At 40.5% G+C, this 18,197-nt stretch overlaps 1 protein-coding gene across 1 annotated transcript in view; it reads right to left on the reverse strand.

Annotated features, from left to right (window-relative positions):
* Positions 1-18,197, reverse strand: part of spen (spen family transcriptional repressor) — a 65,923-nt gene that overhangs the window by 12,504 nt on the left and 35,222 nt on the right. Inside the window, exons 6-14 of the mRNA XM_088333011.1 lie at positions 14,683-14,840; positions 14,396-14,596; positions 12,272-12,423; positions 12,065-12,190; positions 11,875-11,988; positions 11,693-11,806; positions 11,519-11,619; positions 3,166-10,675; positions 2,756-3,073 (exon numbers count right to left, since the gene is read on the reverse strand). Coding sequence (XP_088189137.1) covers positions 2,756-3,073; positions 3,166-10,675; positions 11,519-11,619; positions 11,693-11,806; positions 11,875-11,988; positions 12,065-12,190; positions 12,272-12,423; positions 14,396-14,596; positions 14,683-14,840 — 8,794 coding nt within the window. The remainder of the gene's footprint in view (positions 1-2,755; positions 3,074-3,165; positions 10,676-11,518; positions 11,620-11,692; positions 11,807-11,874; positions 11,989-12,064; positions 12,191-12,271; positions 12,424-14,395; positions 14,597-14,682; positions 14,841-18,197) is intronic.

Below are 18,197 nucleotides of genomic sequence, written 5' to 3' on the forward strand. Positions count from 1 at the left end.
AGAATTGTACAATTTGAACCAGAAATAGTAGAATATATTCAAGTTTTTAAAACAACTTTTAAAGTGGCTGTGTGCCGTTTTGACTTTTAGAATCAGCTATATTGTTCAGTGCAACCAAAAATAGCCATACAAAACACAAGGAAATATTCAAATTATGAAGACTCCAAATGACCAAACCTTTTTTTTGCCTTTTGGTAGTACCCTTGGCAGCAAGATAGCAAACAAAGAAAAAAAAGACAAAAAACAAAATAAGAAAGATTGGAAGAAAGAAACATAGAAACAAACAAAGAAAAAAAGAACCAAATAAACAAAGCAACCAAAAAAGAAAAAAACAGATGAAAACACAGAAAAAATATCAAAAGAAAGAAAGAAAATAACATAGAGAGAAAAAGAAAATAATGAAACAAAGAAACAAAGAAGTAAAAAGAAACAAAGAAACAACAAAACAATAAAAAAAGAAAAGACAGAAAGGAAAGAAAATAGGTTTTTGGGGGTCCCTTTAGCAACGGGATGGCTGACAATCATGTCAAAAAACAAAGCTAATAAATCAGGATGCAACTGTAAAATGGTGATGGTGGAAAACAAAGGTGGAAAATGAAAATGACCCGATATCGTCTGCAGATCAAAATGTACTTTTAAAGGGTGCAATTTTGTGTTGTGATTGGACACCTGTGCCAGTGTTATGCCGAGAAATGCATCCCTGCAGAGATTTGCATCCGCTAGCTACTATAACCACTTTTACCTCGTTTTATCTCACTTTTATATCAATTTTTGGGAATGTAATGGCGAACATATAACCAAAACCACTTCGTCTTGCAGTTGGGAATGTAATACAACTTAAACCATTCCGTCTTTGTATTTGTGGTGAATGTAATCGAACGGTAATGCACGCCGTATACAAACTTACTTACTTATGAGCAGGTAACATGTTTATTTAGTTTTTTTCTATTCAAATCGCTTGTATTGAAACTGTTATGCACTGTACGATAAAGCTTATTTCAGCATAAAAAGCTTTATGGTATAGTGCATCACAGTTCTCAAAAGTGATTTATATACGGTGTGCATTACCGTTCGATTACATTCACAACAAATACAAAGACGGAATGGTTTAAGTTGTATTACATTCCCAACAAATGCATGACGAAGTGGTTTTTGTTATATGTTCGCCGTTACATTCCTGAAAAGTGAGATAAAACGAGGTAAAAGTGGTTTTAGTAGCGAGGGGATGCAAATCTCGGCAAGGATGCATTTCTCGGCATAACACCAGTTCAAACCCTGGTTGGGGCCCTCTTGTGGTATAAGAAGGTAGGAGACCCTAAAAGAATAATTGAGTCATCTGCTGTTTTGCTCAAAATACAACCCTGATAATAGATACTGAAGAAAGAAGCAAACTTTATTTACATGGGGCAGCTAATAATAACGGTAGCGGCTATCAGTGAGCCAATTGGCTAACATGAGTTGCTAGAGAAGAAAACAGTGGGAAAATAAACATGTTTGAGTGACATCAGATGCAGAACTTAGCTCTGGCAGGTCAATGGCTGTAACCCACCTTGAATAGCTACCTTTGTAAAATCTGCATTCGGGCTTCCATAGCAGCAAGATGGCGGCCTTACATGTTAGCTTTTTCAAAGGCTGTCTCAAGTTGTGCAATATAATTTACAAAAGACTAAACTTACAAGTTTTTAAATAGAAAAGAGCATGTTTATGAGATAGTAAATGTGTTTTTTCTCATTATTTGAATTAACAGTGGTTTCTCTAAATAAATTAAATACCTTTACACCATTAGAAAGAGAAAGGAAGAGAGAGAGAGATAAAAAGAGAGAGGGGGAAGTGAACGGCAGAGAGAGAGAGAGAGAGATAGGGAGGAAGAGAGAAACAGAAAGACAAAGAAAGGAATAAAGGAATAGAAAGAGAGATGAGAAAAATAAGAAGGACAAAGAGAGAAGGAGAAAGAGGAGAAAGTGAGAAGGACAAAGGTGAGAAAGATAAAGAAATACAAAGAGAGAAATAGAAAAAGATAAAGAAAGGATGAGATGGAAAAGAGAGAAAGAGAGAGGGAGAAAGACACAGACAGAGAGAAAGAGAGAAAGAGTAAATAAAGAGAAGAAAAAGAGTGAGAGAAATTGAGAAATAAGAAATAAGAATGAAAAATAGAAAGAGAAAACAGAGGAAAAAAGAGACAAATGGAGGGAGAGACAGAGAGAATGAAAGAGAGAGAGCAATAGAGAGAGAAAGAGAAAATAAGAGATAAAGGGAGGAAGAGAAAAAACAGAGAGATACATCGAAAAAGAGGGAGAGCAATGAAAAGGGTGACAAAGAGAGAGAGAGAGATAAAGAGGAAAACAATCTACAGTTGCTTTGGGAGTGGCGCCTAGATTTACTTAAAACTGCAGCTCATATTTTGACTTTTTTTCTCTTGAGCCTCTCTCACCCTCATCTCCCGGCCGAATTAAATCTGTCGGGGGGCCCGAACTGTATCACAACTTTGTTATACACACTAGGGTTTTTTAAACATTTGACTCAAAGTTAGCACTGGATCTCTATGTTTTTAAAGTCAAATTACATTACTTAAGTATGCTGGTTTAAGATCAGGTAATTGTGCAATTGTGTAATTGTAATCCTGTGCAGTCCTTTGAGACATTTTTGTGATTAAGGGCTGTATAAATAAATGTGACTTGACTTGACTTTCTGTCCCCCTTTTCACCTTGTAAATTAAATCTGAACAAACAATGTTTAGCGAGCGTTTATTTCCTACCGTCAAAAGATGCACCGTGTCAATTGATTGGTGTCCGGAATGATCAGACTTGGCGTCAACGCGTGGCTGAAATGAACTCGATGAGGGTACCGCAGGCAGAGTTGTCATCACAAAAGCAGGAGAGCGTTTATGTAGTGATGGATCTGCTTTGTGATCCGGGCCCAGTGGGGAGGTGATAGGAGGCTGGTAGGAGGGTGACACTCCCTCCCTTGATATTCGACACAAGTTAGAAGAGGTAGAATGGCGAAGGTGGGGACTCCCGGGCTTGAGAGACTGAGGCATTTGACAGAGGTGACCCAGTTCAGGTTCTGGGGGAATCTAAGGGGAAAACATAAACCAACACTTTAGTATGTACAGTAGACCCCCAAAGAATGTTATCCATTCAGAACCAATGCAAGCATTTCATTTACCTGCGAAGATGTAGCCCGTCCAGATGAAGTATGTCCAGTCAACGGGGAAGCAAAGCTTCTCGGGTCCGGGTAGACTGGAAAGGAGGCCACATTTCCACTATGAGAAAGTTGTATGCAGTGAGAGTGAGGGGACACCATTACAGGACTCGAACTGGTAACTGCCCTGATTCTACTTTCTCCGCTTGGTGAATGGATCAACCGTCCTTCCAATTCTTTGAAAGAGTCTTTCATTGAAAGTTCTGCGTTTTTCCTCACAGAGATGCTATTTGCTCCATTCTCAGAGTTATGCGACAACCTTGTTTCAACTGAGGTCGGCTCTCCAAGTTGTGAATGGGCCAGCAAGCTTTGGTGAACGCCTCTGCACTGGTCCAGAGTCAAAGTTGTATGGAGCCCTCCACGATCATTGTGAAGCAACACCAAGTCAGATTGCAACTGAGGTAATGAAGCTCTGCCAAGAGGTTGGTTATAAGGTCTACATTGTTCTTCTGTCACACTGCTCATACAGCTACCAGTTGACAAAGAGCCCTGAGGAGTTGAATGAGACTGCTGGATGACAATCGACTGAGATATGCCTATATGATGTACCGGCTCCGAAAGAGGGGAGGACAGCGAGTTACTTCGCCTTCCATAGCTGATTGCAGGCATCGGTGAAGTGTTAATCCGTGCTCTGTGGGTCACTGACTGGGTGGCACTGTGAGGTTGCATTATGACAGACGACTGCTCTGATTGTGGCTGATGAACGTTGGCGTTGAAATTTGACCTGGATGACAACCCATGTGGCATGACAACAGGCGTTCCCTCTGGCGAATTGCAAGGTGCTTTGACAAGACGTAAAGAGGAAAGAACCTCCGTTTGTAAGGACTGGGGGCCTTGTTTTTGTTGAAGGCTTGAGCGATCAGCTGGCGTGCTAGGACTGGAGACCTTGCGTGAACCAGGTAGTGAAGGGCAGTGGGGGCTCTTGATCGTTTTGAAGTTGGATTGTTGGGCGTATTTTTGGGGTGGCATGCCCGTTACCGGTCTCTTACTGTGCTGCTGTTGTATGACAGCTTGGTTGTACATTAACACTGGGGGAGTAGAGATTGGTTGTTGAAACATTTTAACCACACTTTCCTGTGACGCTTTATGATATAAAACCTCAGACTCGTCACTTTCACGGTTATCCTGCTTGGTGCTGGAAATAACAGGTTGAGAGTTATAAGACTGGTTGGTCAAGACAACCCCTGAGCGTGCATAAGTAGATGGAGTAGGGGGTATTTTAGCACAGGGAATCAGAGACAAATGAGTTACAGGGTCTTGCTTTGTCTGAGATTTCGGCATAACTTGTTGAAATTCAATGTCACCAATGTCAGCTTGCGGAATTTGACTTATTTTGGCTCTCATCCTGTGAGGGCTTTCTGTTTTTTGACCTGAATAACTCAGGACAACCACACCCTCAGATGTATTTACTCTGAGACCAGGAATGGAGTGAGACTTAGTCTCGGGAACAGAGTGACATCTGTTTTTGTCTTCAACAATGTCAAGTCCATCATACCGGTAATTTTCATTTGAAGTTGTTTTGAATTTAGGTTTGACCGAAAAAGGACATGTAGTTCTATTGCTAAGGGAAATCCTTGGTGTCTCATCTGTATCATAAGGTATTGGGATACGACTAATTACGGAAGTTGGAGGGGAAATCACTGTAGGCTGGGTGTTCTTACTACAATCAGCTGGTGGTTTCCATTTGTGATGTATAGATAGAGGGACAGAAGACATTTTATCTTCTTCACGCCTTCGACTGATAGAGACTGAGACAATTTCCTTTTCTGATGTAGCTGTCATCACTACAGTGGTTGAAATAGAATTCTCGTTTGATGCTGAAACATATTTAGGTTCCATCAGGATTTTTCTTAAAGTACTGGAACTTGAATGGAGATCAGAAGCCTTAGTGTCAGGAGGCAACGGAGGATTGATTGAAGAGGTTCCGAGTGAAGTTAATGCCGGTACAGTGGAAGTTAACACTGTTACATGACACGGAGGGCTAACAAAGCTATTACCTTCTTTAGTTCTTGGAGGCCAGTTGTGCTGAAGTTTAGCAGGTCGTAAGAAAGGCATACCTGATTGGGAAACTACCGGAGGACGGGTACGATTAGGACTAGAGGGAGATGACTCTGCTGCTTGGGAAAGTTTTTTGCAATCAAAGATGACTCTTGAATCAGAATGGAAGGCGGATTCTTTAGGTACAGGCTGTTCGACTTCAGGTTGTTCCGCTTCTTTGGGTGTCCCCAAAGTTGTCGAATTTGTTACATCGTTTCGACACGTAGCTATGGCTGTTACCACAGACCCTGCGATAGTGGCTCCAGTTGTAATGACTGCAGCTTTGGAATTAATGATCTCAGGATCCTCTGGGATTGACTCAGGTAATTTGAAAGTTGACAGCTCTGTACCCACTACCTCATCATCCTTGTTTATGGGACATTTCCGACTTCGAGACTTCTTTTGGCTTTTGGGTCTACCTTTAGCTGTTTTCTTGGGTGTTTTGGTTACTGCAGAATCTTTAACAGTCTTAATTTCGGATATGAGACTCTTTGGGCTGGATATTGCAACACTGTCGCCAAAGTCCATAGCAGGTATAGTATTGATTGCCGTGTTGACCGTTTCACTTTCCAAGTTTTCACTGCTGGTGACGGATGATGACGACTCCGAAGTGGGAATGATGGCTGTGAAGGTAGGACTCGCAGTAGTGAATCCTTCTGAATCTGCACACAAATCTTCAGCTGTGATGGAATCAATAGCTGCTGCAAGCTCTGTTTCATTTGAGGGAATAGTTCGCTTTTCTTCTTCAACTTCAGTTTGCGGCTGTGCCACAGCAGCGGGTACTATGGGCACTTGACCGGAAGGCGGCTCTTTATATGGCCGAGGAGGTTGCTCTGTAAGCTTAGCTATGTTTTCAACGGCCTGCTCCAATTCCTTTTGATGTGCGAGAAGAACAGCAGCTGGTTGCACTGGAAGCGCTGGCTCACAACCAGCATCTTCGATGAGTTTCACATCAAGGTTCTTTGAATTTTTGGGAATGTTTTGGAGATCTTCAGACTTTGTTTTTTTAGAAATGTGCATTGATTCTTCAGACTTAACTCCATTCTTGGTTTTCGTGATAGTGCCTGGAAAAGATTTGGGCTCATTTTCAGAACGAAGCAAACCTTTTATATCATCGACACTTACACGGATTTCAAGATTTCTCAAGGTGTGGGCCTTGTCTTGAGTCAACTGCTTGGCATTTCGTTTGAACCTTTGTCTTTTTATTTGGATATGTGTTTCACCAACTTTGCTCTTGAGGAGAGTTATGTCTGAGTTTTCAACACGAGTCGATGCAGGTGCCATGTCTTGAAGGTTGATGTCCGTCTTTTCAGAAACAGTTTTCGATTTAGGCTTTGATTCATTACAACTTGCTAGGTCTGTTAGTTCCAAAACAGCTGTAGCACCTTCATAGTGTTTGTCAATTTTTCTTGCTATTTTGATTAGTGGTGCTGATTCAGCCAGTGATGTTTTCTGCTCCTTTCTAGGAGAGCTTAATCCCTCAGACAATTTCACATCTTCTGGTGGGGTTGAGATTTCACACTCAACTTGTTTCTCCTTATCCGGTATTACTGGCGATATATGGTCAAAACGTTTGACACCTCTTTTTGGGGGGCGGCCTCGTCTTGGAACACTTAACGGAATTTGAATATTTTCCGTAACGAGTTCTTTATCTGCTGCTCGTTTTCGCATTGTTCGTGATGTCTCCACTGTCTCTTTTTTGGACTGCTCTTGTTCACATACAGTGGCATAGACCGATCGGACGTTTCTTCGACGTGCTCTGCCATGAACCAAACCGGATTCAACATTTTGTTCCTGATTTGATGGGCGACTTGGGGACTTTTTTGTGATTTTGCACTCTGATGATCCGTTATGCACCTCCGATTGCTGAAAGGAGCCCCTTTTTAGTTTCTCCCTATCAATACGTTCACTCTTTCGCGTAGCCAGTTTATTTTTTGCTTTTTTAGTAGCTTTTGATGCACGTGATATGGCATGCGGTTTTGCTTTTTTGTTTTTAGGTTGTCTTCGGTTGGGTACTCGTTTGACTTCTAGCTGTAGCTCTGGCATACATATTTCATGGAGTGGCTCTGGTGTCTTTGATTCTTCAAAAGATTGTTTTGTCTTAATCTGTGTCTTGTGCTCATCTTTTACGTTTGTAAAATTGGAGTTCGTAAGCTCCGTATTATCTTGTTTGAAACTAACCCCAGAACTTTTGGGAGTAGGAGGCTCTTCTGTAGGAAGATTGTGCTCTAAAGGCAAACACTCTCCAATTCCTGCTTTGGTCTCATTTACTTTAATGACCTCCGTTTCTTTTTCTGCCTCTAAAAGTAAGCGTGGAGGGCTTATACCTAGTTTAGGGGATAAAGGTTTCAATTCGTTCAAAGGAGGAGGTGAGGGAGACATCTCAATCTCTACGATGTCTTCTTGTGTACGAGTCACATTTTTATCAATACGCAAAAACAAGTTCTCTTTTGTTTCAGGTGGTGAGATTTCTTTCAAACTTGGAACAGTTGGGCTATCAGATATGGTTGAAACGGGGGGAACCCAACTTTCAACAACCTTTAATTGCGTAGTTACTTTCTTATTAGAAAGCCCATCATCACAACCGGGCTTGTAATCATGTTTGATATCCAACAAAACAGAATCCATCTCAGACTCAAGTGGAAAAACATCCTTATCTTTTTGTTGTTGGAGCTCCAGAAAACGACTGTGGAATAGCACAATGGGTTCTGATGGTAAATCACCATCCTCACATTCTGTCTGTGTTTCAGGATCACCTATGTGAGCAAAATCTCCATTAACTCCCATTTCAGATTGTTGATCTCTGCGTTCAAGGTGCTGCAAGCGGCGAGAATCCTGTTCGAAGATTGAGCTATGAAGGAAGCGTGAGGCAAACAATTCCTGGCGTTCTTGGTCCTGAGGCTTAAGCTCTTCTTTTTTGCAGTGCATATTTTCTGAAGAGTTTGTACGAATTTTCTTCTTCTTCATATACCAAGGAGGAATTGGTCGGGGTGCTAGTTCCACCTTGTTTTTATCTGTGCAGCTGTGCGCAGCTGAAAAGCGAGATGGAAGGAAAGACCAGTTGTCTTCCCGGGAAGAGTAAAGCGTCTTGGCTCTTTCAAGAAGTGCTTTTGTATCCGGGGTTATCGTTTTGTCTAGTGCAAATGAGTAGAATTTATTTTTTTCCAGTGAGCCGCAAAGTTTTAAATCTGTCATCCTTTCATCTTGTTCCCCAAGGATATAAGAAAGGGAACTACTGGGCTTGTGAGTTATCTGTTTTATTTCTCCGTCATCATCTGAATCAGACTGTACTTCTCCGGGTTCCAGATCTCGACTTTGGCATTTAACACGACTTTCACTTTGGGAATGTATCTCCTTTTTTGGAGAATCCGAGGGAACTCTTCCGAGCAAATTGTATAGGAGATCCTCATTGCACCCATGAAATGATGACTTGCGCTGCTCACTTTCGAGTGTTTGGAAACATCGTTGTTTCAGGGCTATACCGCTTTTCAATGACCGATAGTGTTCTTTTGCCACAAATGGCTTTGTTTCTAGGTTTATGGCTGATGTAGAACAAGGTGATGTTTCCTCCTCACTTTTTAAAGAATTGGGATTTGAGTGCTTCAAATTGCAAAAAATACCGTCATTCAGCTTTTGAAAAGCTAAAATGTTCTCCTCTCTTTTTGAGTTTATGTTTTCTACTTTGTTTATTTTAAACAAAGAGAAGTCATCACTGATTACTTCCCGGTTTGGTTTGATGATATAGTGTAAGGAATGATCAATTCCAAAGTCTTGAATTTTATCTCGGGGTGTGCGACCGCACTTTTCAATTGTGCTAAGATCGCAAAGCTTATCTTGAGACCACAGACTTGGTTCAGTTTTGTGTTTTGAAAAGATATTCGTCCTGCTGTAGTGCACAGACTGTTCCTCATCTTCAGAGTCTCTCGAGTTTCTTCCAATTGGGTCCTTTTCACACAAAAGCTTTCTCTGTTCCTTTATTGTATTGAAATCCAGGCTGCTTTCAATTGAAATATTTTTGAGACAGCTGTTGTTTTCAGTTTTTGAGGCCAATGATTTTGGAATGAGGAATGGGCAATCTAATTTCTCTGAAGATTCAACTGGCAATGCTTGCTGGGACAGCAACTGAAGAGGAAGGCTTATGGAATCTTTTTCAAAGTCATGCTCTATGTTGGGGCTATTGGGTGGAAATATCCGGGCAGCTTTATCCTTGTTATGTTCCCTTCTTTGTGACTTTTTAAGAAACACATCCTTTTGGACATCAGTGTCCTTGTTATTCCAAGACTTATGAAGAACAGATCTACCAAAGTCATCCTCACTAATTCTCTTTGTATGATCCTTTATGCCAAAGTCCTCAAAGCGCTTTTTTCTAGCAGCCAAGCGTTCCAAATCCATTGGAACACCACTGTCAAAAGCAATTTCAGCTTTGCCATGTTTTTTGGACTTTGTTTTGACATCTTTTTCAGTATTTTCTGTTAAACGGTGCATGTTTTTATCTCTTGCCCAATTTCCATTTCCTTTAGAAGACTCTGTGCAGAAGGTAGGACTATTTTGATCAGCAGAAGGTGATATTAGACTCTCATTTCCAGCCTTCATTTGTTTTTCATGACTCATAGGTTTTCCCTCATCATCTTTCACACGTGTTAACTGCACCACACAGGGGAGTAGATCCACCGTACCCTCACTTGAGACATCAAGGATTTTGCCATTTTCACTTTGATGAAAAGACTCTGGACTAATATATCCGTCAGGATCATGTTCAGCATCAGATGTTTGGATGGTTGGTGAAGATATTTTCAGCTTTTTAAGTCGCTGTCTGTCACTTCTATCTTTATCCCCGCGATCATTACGTCCAGCACGCTTCTCCTTTTCAGCCAAATGAACCCTTTCAGCTTCACAAACACCCTTTTCTAATTTGTTTGTTTTATTCCACCTTTCATTGCGCATCTTCTCAGGTTTTCCAAACCTGGGAGGGGAAACGGAACTGCAGCTACCACTTCTTTCAGAAGAAGGGCAACATATACGGCGGTCCGATTCACTTGGTATCCTTTCGGAGATTGAAGGGGATGCTATGGGTGTTGCAGGATGACGCGAGGCACCAAGAGTTGGGCTTTGACTCCTCTCAATGGGTCTCCTTCCATGATCTCGTCCACTATCAGTCTCAAAACGCTCCTTTTCTCTCTCACGCTCTCTTTGCAAATAACTGTATTTACGAATATCCTGCTCGTAAGGATCGCTTCGATATTCCCGGTAGTCCCGGTTGTCTTCGTAGTACTGCGTTTCGTAGTAATCTCCTTGATAGGGATCCCAATCAGCATAGACTTCACGACTTCTGCTCGTGTATTTGCGGCGAGGATCATCTGCGTAGGTTCCCGTTGTGCGTACATTTTCATAATACTGTCTCTCCACTTGAAACTCATATTGAGAGCGACGGTCATCCCTGCCAAGAAATAACATCAGGAATAAAAATGGAAGTACAAATAAGAGACAAAGATTGATCTTGTTTAAGTTGGGGTATGAATTGCAGTACACTAGACACTCTGGTGTTGGTTTTTCCACCTTACACTGTTTTCATGTTACGATGTGGAATAAAATGTTTTTTCGGCCCTCTTTACAACATTTTCACCACCGTACAACATCAACAAAAAATATGTTTGCGTGCCCAAAAGCGAACAATATTTGAACTTTGGTGTGTTTATGCATATGACTTTGTCTATGTCTATGACTATGGCTCTAAGATGCCCGTCTGCTATAGGGCTAGGGTCGACGTCGTACAAGGTGCTGGTCTGCCATTGGTTTGCATCACAACATGAGGATGCAATTATGATATTGGCTGAACTCAGTCTCACAATGTCTTTCAGTTCCGAATCTTGCATGCTTGATAAAGACTTTGCAAGGTAGCAATTTGACACTGTATTTTCTTTTGTATTAAATATATTCGTTAATGGTCCCAAGGCTAGCAGTGATGCTAAAAGGAGAATCATTAACATGATATTTACAGAAACAAAGCTTGTGATTGTCAAGACATACTATTTTGTTACTAATGTTTGATACGTCTGAACAAATGTAATGTTTTAATCTGTGTTAGTTAATTACCATAGGTTTTTATCTCCTACAATTTGACAATGTTTTTTTTTACAAATGTGCATTGATTCTTCAGACTTAACTCCAGTCTTGGTTTTCTTGATACTGCCTGGAAAAGATTTGGGTTTAAAACATTGCGATCCCCACCTCAGAATGGTTTCAAGTCTGATTCTACTTTATTTGTACTGAGCAAACAAACCTTCTTTCTGAAAGAATGTCATAAAAATCTCTAATATCCTGGCCAGATGCTTGCATGGAACGATAAAAAGCCATCTGACTCTCCTGATTGGCAAAGTCCACCTAATATGAAAGAGCAGATTGTTTTAATTAACATTTATAGATAGGCTACTTTATCTTGCGAAGGCAGGCTCACCTTTATTTTAGTTCCAGCTATCTTCCACCCCTTTGTGTCTTTGACTGCGGCTTGAGCATATTCAATGTTGTTATACAAGATAAGGGCCATTCCTTTCATTCTGTCAAATACAACCTGCCGAAGACAAAGAACGTAAACTTGTCTTGTGTACAGGGGCAAAGTATAATAATTGCTTCACCGACCTTGACAACATGCCCATAGCGGCAAAAGTGTCGCGTAAGAAACTGCTCGGTTGTGTTTGATGCTAATCCATCCAGCCAAACACAAGTCGTCGGCATACTTTTTCCAAAGCCCAGCTAAAATAAAAAAGAAGGACCATTTCAAAACATCAATTTCCTAGGCCTATTGATCAATTAAGAACTTCAACCTTACTTTAAGTCGATTGTTGCCAAGGTACTCCCCATCCATCTTTTTTATGGCTTTGCAGACACTTGCAATGTCACAGTATTGCAAAAAGGCATATTGTGGGGCTCCGTTCACTTTCTTTATGTCGATATCCTTCATCGGTGTTATTAGAAAAAAAAATCATTAAAAGGCAAAATTTTGTCAGACAATGTTCAATTTGCTTAATAAATATACCACAATCTCTCCAAAGCGTTGAAAAATACTGAGCAGATCATGATACGTCGTGGTCTTCTCCAAGTTCCCGATGAATAACGTTCTTGTCGCCTTTGGATGAAACTCATCTATTCTTTCATCTAAAGGCCGGAACTCATTCTCACTCTCAGTCTCTGGAAAAATTAATTCATTGTTAGTTGATGTATTTATCAATGAGTACACATACATGCAGGTAACAATCTGCTTGGAAACAGACTATTAACAATACTTCAATCATGTAAAGGGATGTATGCGAGCACAGATTAAGGCGGTGCGAATACGGTCCTCGGCCGACTGAAAGTATTTCGACTGCAATAGTTGGGTTAGCCCAGGCCAGGGGGCCGGATATGGCCCGTGATCAAAGGGTAATGGCTCGCGGCCTGTTTCATAAAATTAATAATTTGGGGCACGCGAGTAATGTTGACCGCAGTATAAAATAAATTCACCATTTTACCAGAAGATGGCAATAGCGCTTAGCTTTCCGTTAGAATTCTAACACACTACATTTCCGATATGGCGACAATAAATAAAAAAAATTGAGTCCGGGGGGCGCAGCTTCCAGAAGTGGAAATTAGAGTATATTTTCACCAAAATCCGAAACAAGTGCATTCGCCTAATTTGCCGAGAGACTGTGGCTGTTTTAAATATATATACAAATTTCAAGAGGTACTGCTAGAGGAAACATACTGACTACAAAAAGCTAACTGGAAACAAACACTGTGAAAAGTTGAATCAACTGGAAGCTGTTTTAACGGCACAGCAGCACTGCAAACCTTTCATGGAGGATGAATTTATTAAAGATTGTTCAAAGAATGCCAGGCTGAATAGTTGGCCCTCAGATAACTTTATCTTACCAAATCTGGCCCACTTTCTTAGAAGTTTAGACACACTTTTATTTTTTGATTACTCGTGCAAATACAGAGACCTCCTTGCTACTTCACGCTTTGGTTTTCTCTGGTTCACTCCTTCGAGTATTTTGAATTAAGGGGATTTTTTTTTAATTGTTGTTGATATTTCATCCTGCATTGTGTTCTGTTAGACAGCAAACAGCAGGGACAGATTAGGGAGGGCGCTCTGTGTAAGGTGGGTGTGACTGTCTGTATGCGTGACTGTGATAGGCTGGGGTGGTCATGCGTGGTCATGCATAGTCAACGTCTCCGAATCAAAACAAATTTGAAAGCACCATGACCTCTTAGCTTTTAGTAGCTCGTTGCATTAAAAATCAAATAAATGATGAAATCGGATTCTGGCGAAAGTTAGAAGAGCGCAACAAAATAGCCCACTCAGTAACAACTCTTCGAAGCCACTGCTGTGGAACCTGTATCTTGCCAACGCCAGGTCCATTAGCCAGGAAAAGGATGACAAGGATCGACAACTCGTGGGAAACCGCTACATTTGGGACCCTTTTATTTTAAAAATGGTGGAAATATGTCTCCATTTGAGGACACCCGATGCTACCGCGCAGCTACCGACCGCTCTCTAAATTCCGTTCTTACACTGAAAGAAGCCTTCCAAATTAATTTTACTTTTGTATAATGACAGTAAAACCATTCGTTCAACTGCAATTATGTGTTTTTGGGTTATCATTTGTAGATCGATAATTGTTTTTTTGATACAGTCGTATACTTTCAGTCAGTAATGACGTCATCTCGAGAAAACTTTAACCGGGGATCATTGTATACGTATTGCCTGTGTTTACGTACACTTTCTCCATCTTGAATAGTTTTTTGCAGCAAAGCATTTTGGATTTGTGCTACAAGGCAAATGCTACATGCAAACTCTGGCTTAAAAAATCCTCTCTATTATTGGTCAATTTATCTGGGACATTTCCTTTCATTTTCCTGCCTTTGCGGCAAAAATGCAAAACCACACACATATTGGATGCAAAGGTCCGTATATAGTGTAAGTCTGTGCCTCTGGCTTGTTTTTCTTGCTCATTCCTGCCCGCACTGATCGCTGAAAAATGGCACGTATAAGGCGTCATTCGTTTGTCTCTGAGCACATAAACTCGAATTGCTACACTTCAGACCAAAGCTGAACTTCTGTATTCCCTGCATGTAAAAGCAGTCAATGACTTTTATCAGAGACTTTGAGATCAAAACATACCGGGACCATTCCACGCAGTTACATCAATTTGCATCCCAAAAAAAAGCTTCCCTTTCGATGCTCCGAGAGCTTTTTCTTGGTCTTCCTGTTGCCGAAAAAAAACAAGTCCGTAGCGCTCCTCAGTAGCACCGTGAATCTGCACGGATGTGACTTTTCCGTGCTTTTTAAACTCATGAAACAAGCCATCTTTGAGACTTGTATCTGTAGTAAAACAAAAGTTTATCCATGAAAAGGTGCAGTTGAAAAAAATTGCCTTTTTTTTGTATTGAATAGCAGCAACAACTCACCTGTAGAGCGTACAGGAAGATTTTGGACCTTGATGCCAAAGCTTTTACGTGGTTCCTCCTTGTCAAGCGATGATAAAGAAAGCGCTGTTGGTGCTGGAACAGCAGCTGACTGCACAGAGCGAGCTGGTGACTCATCACTTGAACTACTGCTGGAATCGCTGAGGCAAAGGCAAAACAACATCAATTGGATTTACCTTTTAAAAAAGGTAAAATTGATAAAAAATATGTGCGTGAGGTCAAATTGAAAGTATCTCTATTGTTCCATGTAGAGCCCATTTATGTGTAATATTGGATTTTCATAAAATTAAAATAATAAAATAAGTGTCAAAAGAACAAAATATTTTTACCTTGCTATAAAATACATAAATAAATGAACTAACTGTCTAGCAGCCATACAGATATCATTAACTCATTCAAAGACATTGTCACGATTACTGATTACTGACTCTGCTCCGTTGGCGCCAACAGCCACGGACGCGGATTGGTAGCTGACCTCTTTTTAAACCCCGGTCTTCCTGTCAACGATTGTCAGTTCGTCTGCGAACCTCAACTCCATGCTAGGCAAGCCCTTTTTGACTCCTGACTCAATCCTGCCCTGTTTCCCGTCTGATTCCCGGTGCCGGCCTCTTTTCTGAACTCGTTTACGTCTTTGCTCCTCCGTCCCGGCCATCGACTTGTTTTTTGCCCGCTCTCGACACTGCCTTCGCTCGCCATGGAAGTGCCACTTCCGCATTCCAAGCGATCTGCTACCCGTGACCGACGATCACCGGATTGTGGGTGCAAGCCCTTTTCTCCTCCTAAATAAAGCTGAGTAAAACGAATGCAAGTGGATCCCGTCTCCGTTTCTGGTTCGTGACAGACATCAAAGATCCATTTTTGATAGGTTTTCATACACCAGGCATACAACCCAGGGGCAATTTACGGCCCGTTGATACAATTTTTACTGCCCCGCGGCATCATGTATAAAATAAAAAATATATGGCTCACCGGTATAAAATACATTTGTACAAAAAAGATCCTCATTTTACTAGAGGATGGGAGTAGGAATTTTAGCCCACCCCATTTCCGACATGGTGACTGAAAATTAATAAAGAAAAAGTTAATTGTGAGAGCCTTCCAGGTGAAGTAGAAATGAGAGTATTTTTTCACCAAAATCCAAAACAACCGTGCCAGCCTAATTTGTCAAGAAATATGGCTGTTTTCAAAGAATATAATATTAAGAGGCACTTCTTAAAAAAAACATGCCGACTACGACAAGCTAACTGGAAACGAACGCTGTAAGCTGTTTTAGCGCTTTTTAGGAGACCATGCGAGTCAAATGAAAATGCTACACAGGCAAACTATGAGGTCGCGACGCTGGTCGGCAAGCACTGCAAACCTTTGACGAAGGGTGTATTTATTAAAGACTGTTCAAAGAATGCCAGACTGAATCGTCGGCCCTTACACATTTTCAGTTTACCTAATCCGGCCCGTTTTCTAAATAGTTTGGACACCCCTGCCATAGTTAGAAATTTTAGGGATGCACTTGGTTGAACACCAAAAATGAAACGCTGAGAAAAAAAAGGAAACATTTTTTTTAAAGCTATTCAATTAACCGCATGTAAGTATGCAACAAAATGAAAATTTGGGGCTGAAACCTGAAACTAAAAATAAGAATCACCTGGCGGAAAACTAAAAAATAAACACAGATAAAACAATGCAATACTTATTTTGTACGAACTTGCTAAAAATGTTTAATATAAAATGATAACAAACTGATAGTAATGTCATTAGATTTTATATAAAAGTGCTCAACCTATTAAATTCTCATGCAGCATTAGAATAGGCATTGAAATGCAGTCAGACAAAAAAGACATACAAAAGTAAAACTGTTAAAAGATATAAAATTCCCCAAAAGTCATTTTACTTTAAATAGGCTGGTTAAAAGAAAAAAACTGCTGCACCCCATAATCTGTCTACTTTTTAAAGACGATATTTTTGGGTCGTAGGTTGGTGTGCATGTTCTCATCGATGAATTTTATTGGGTCAGCTTCTATAAATTGGTAACCATACAGTTATTATATTTTAATAGTAAAGTGCTAAACCTTTTTGGTATCATTAATCTGGGGGGGAAACTGAAATTAAGTAAGTACTAACTGTAACTCCCATATTTCCCACACTAAAAGGGGCACCGGACTATAAAGCAGTGCTTTAAAAAAAATTATTTTGTCATATTTTGTTCATGTATAAGGCGCACTGGACTATAAGGCGCATTGAACTAAAACTACATTGAGGGCTAGTGTATTAATTCCTGTTGAACCGAATAATAAATCAGTTGTAATATTTCACTGACGACAACATCAGTTTTTTATTCAAATAACTGAGAAGAGCTGAGCAAAAACATGGAACAGAAAATAAATATGCAGTATTCAGTATTCAAGCAGCAGAACAAAATTTCAGAGTTATAGGTGATGATGAGTCTGCCATAAGCAGAAGGAGGAATCGGCGCATTGTCTACCTCCTGAGATGGGGTAGGTGTTTACTGGTAAAAGAGACACCAAAGTTAAATATTTCATTTGATATAGTGAATTGGATTGAAAATGATAGTTTGTTAAGCATGTTCTTTATGCTAAAGTGATCTGGACAACTCTCAACATGTTACGTTGTTACTGACATTACCAGGGATGTCAGTAATGTAACGTTAGTATACCATACACTCATTCGGCCTATTGTTGTGTATTATATTTTTTAGTTTGAATTGCCTTTTAAAATGACATGCATGTTTTTGGTGTTTGTCCCCCAAAATGTCACTTTTACTCCAGCTGTGACTTATAGGTTTTTTCTTTCTTAAGTGACTTAAAGTCATGAAAATACCGAACTTTTTTTTCAGTAACGTGTCCAACACTGTGCCGAGAGCGGTGCAAGGAATCAAATGGACTGAACCATTCCAAGGCAGTGCAGTATTTCCGCCGCTGCGTTGTTCACATGTTCTTTTCTTTATTTTTATGAGGTGTTTTTCATCATATTTGAGCCTATCCTTTGAAGGATTTTATACATTTGACTATAAAGGATTTTATACGATCGAATACAAATTACATTTAATGTAAAAGATATTCACTGGCTGGGCTGTGGTGCGATGTCAGGGCACCCTGGTGGAGAATGTTGTTTACAGGAACGGCGGGAACGGGACGCAAGGCTGATAACCTAATCAGCACATCCAGACGCAGAAAGGCCCTGTTGACGTAGAAACGCTCGGTGTTGTTTTGAGTATTCCAGAAATCGCGACGCCCACGGGGGGCTTCCTTGGCACGCCCATGGGAGGAGTAGGCACGCAATTAGACTCTAACGACACTAATTTGGCCGTTTTCGATGGAGTAAAATTAGTTAAATTGTTAATAAAATTAAATCTGCCCCCGTGTGGAAATGTCGGCTTTCCTGTTCATCTTTTCCGCCAAGAAACGAGCATGCCTAAATTGCTGGGTGAATGTAGGTTGTGTTTGGTTAATGGAGTCAGATAACTAATTCGAAAAATTTGG

This window comes from Urocampus carinirostris, chromosome 3, assembly GCF_059441175.1.
Source record: "Urocampus carinirostris isolate Australia breed hairy pipefish chromosome 3, RoL_Ucar_1.0, whole genome shotgun sequence".
Taxonomy (NCBI): Eukaryota; Metazoa; Chordata; class Actinopteri; order Syngnathiformes; family Syngnathidae; genus Urocampus; species Urocampus carinirostris.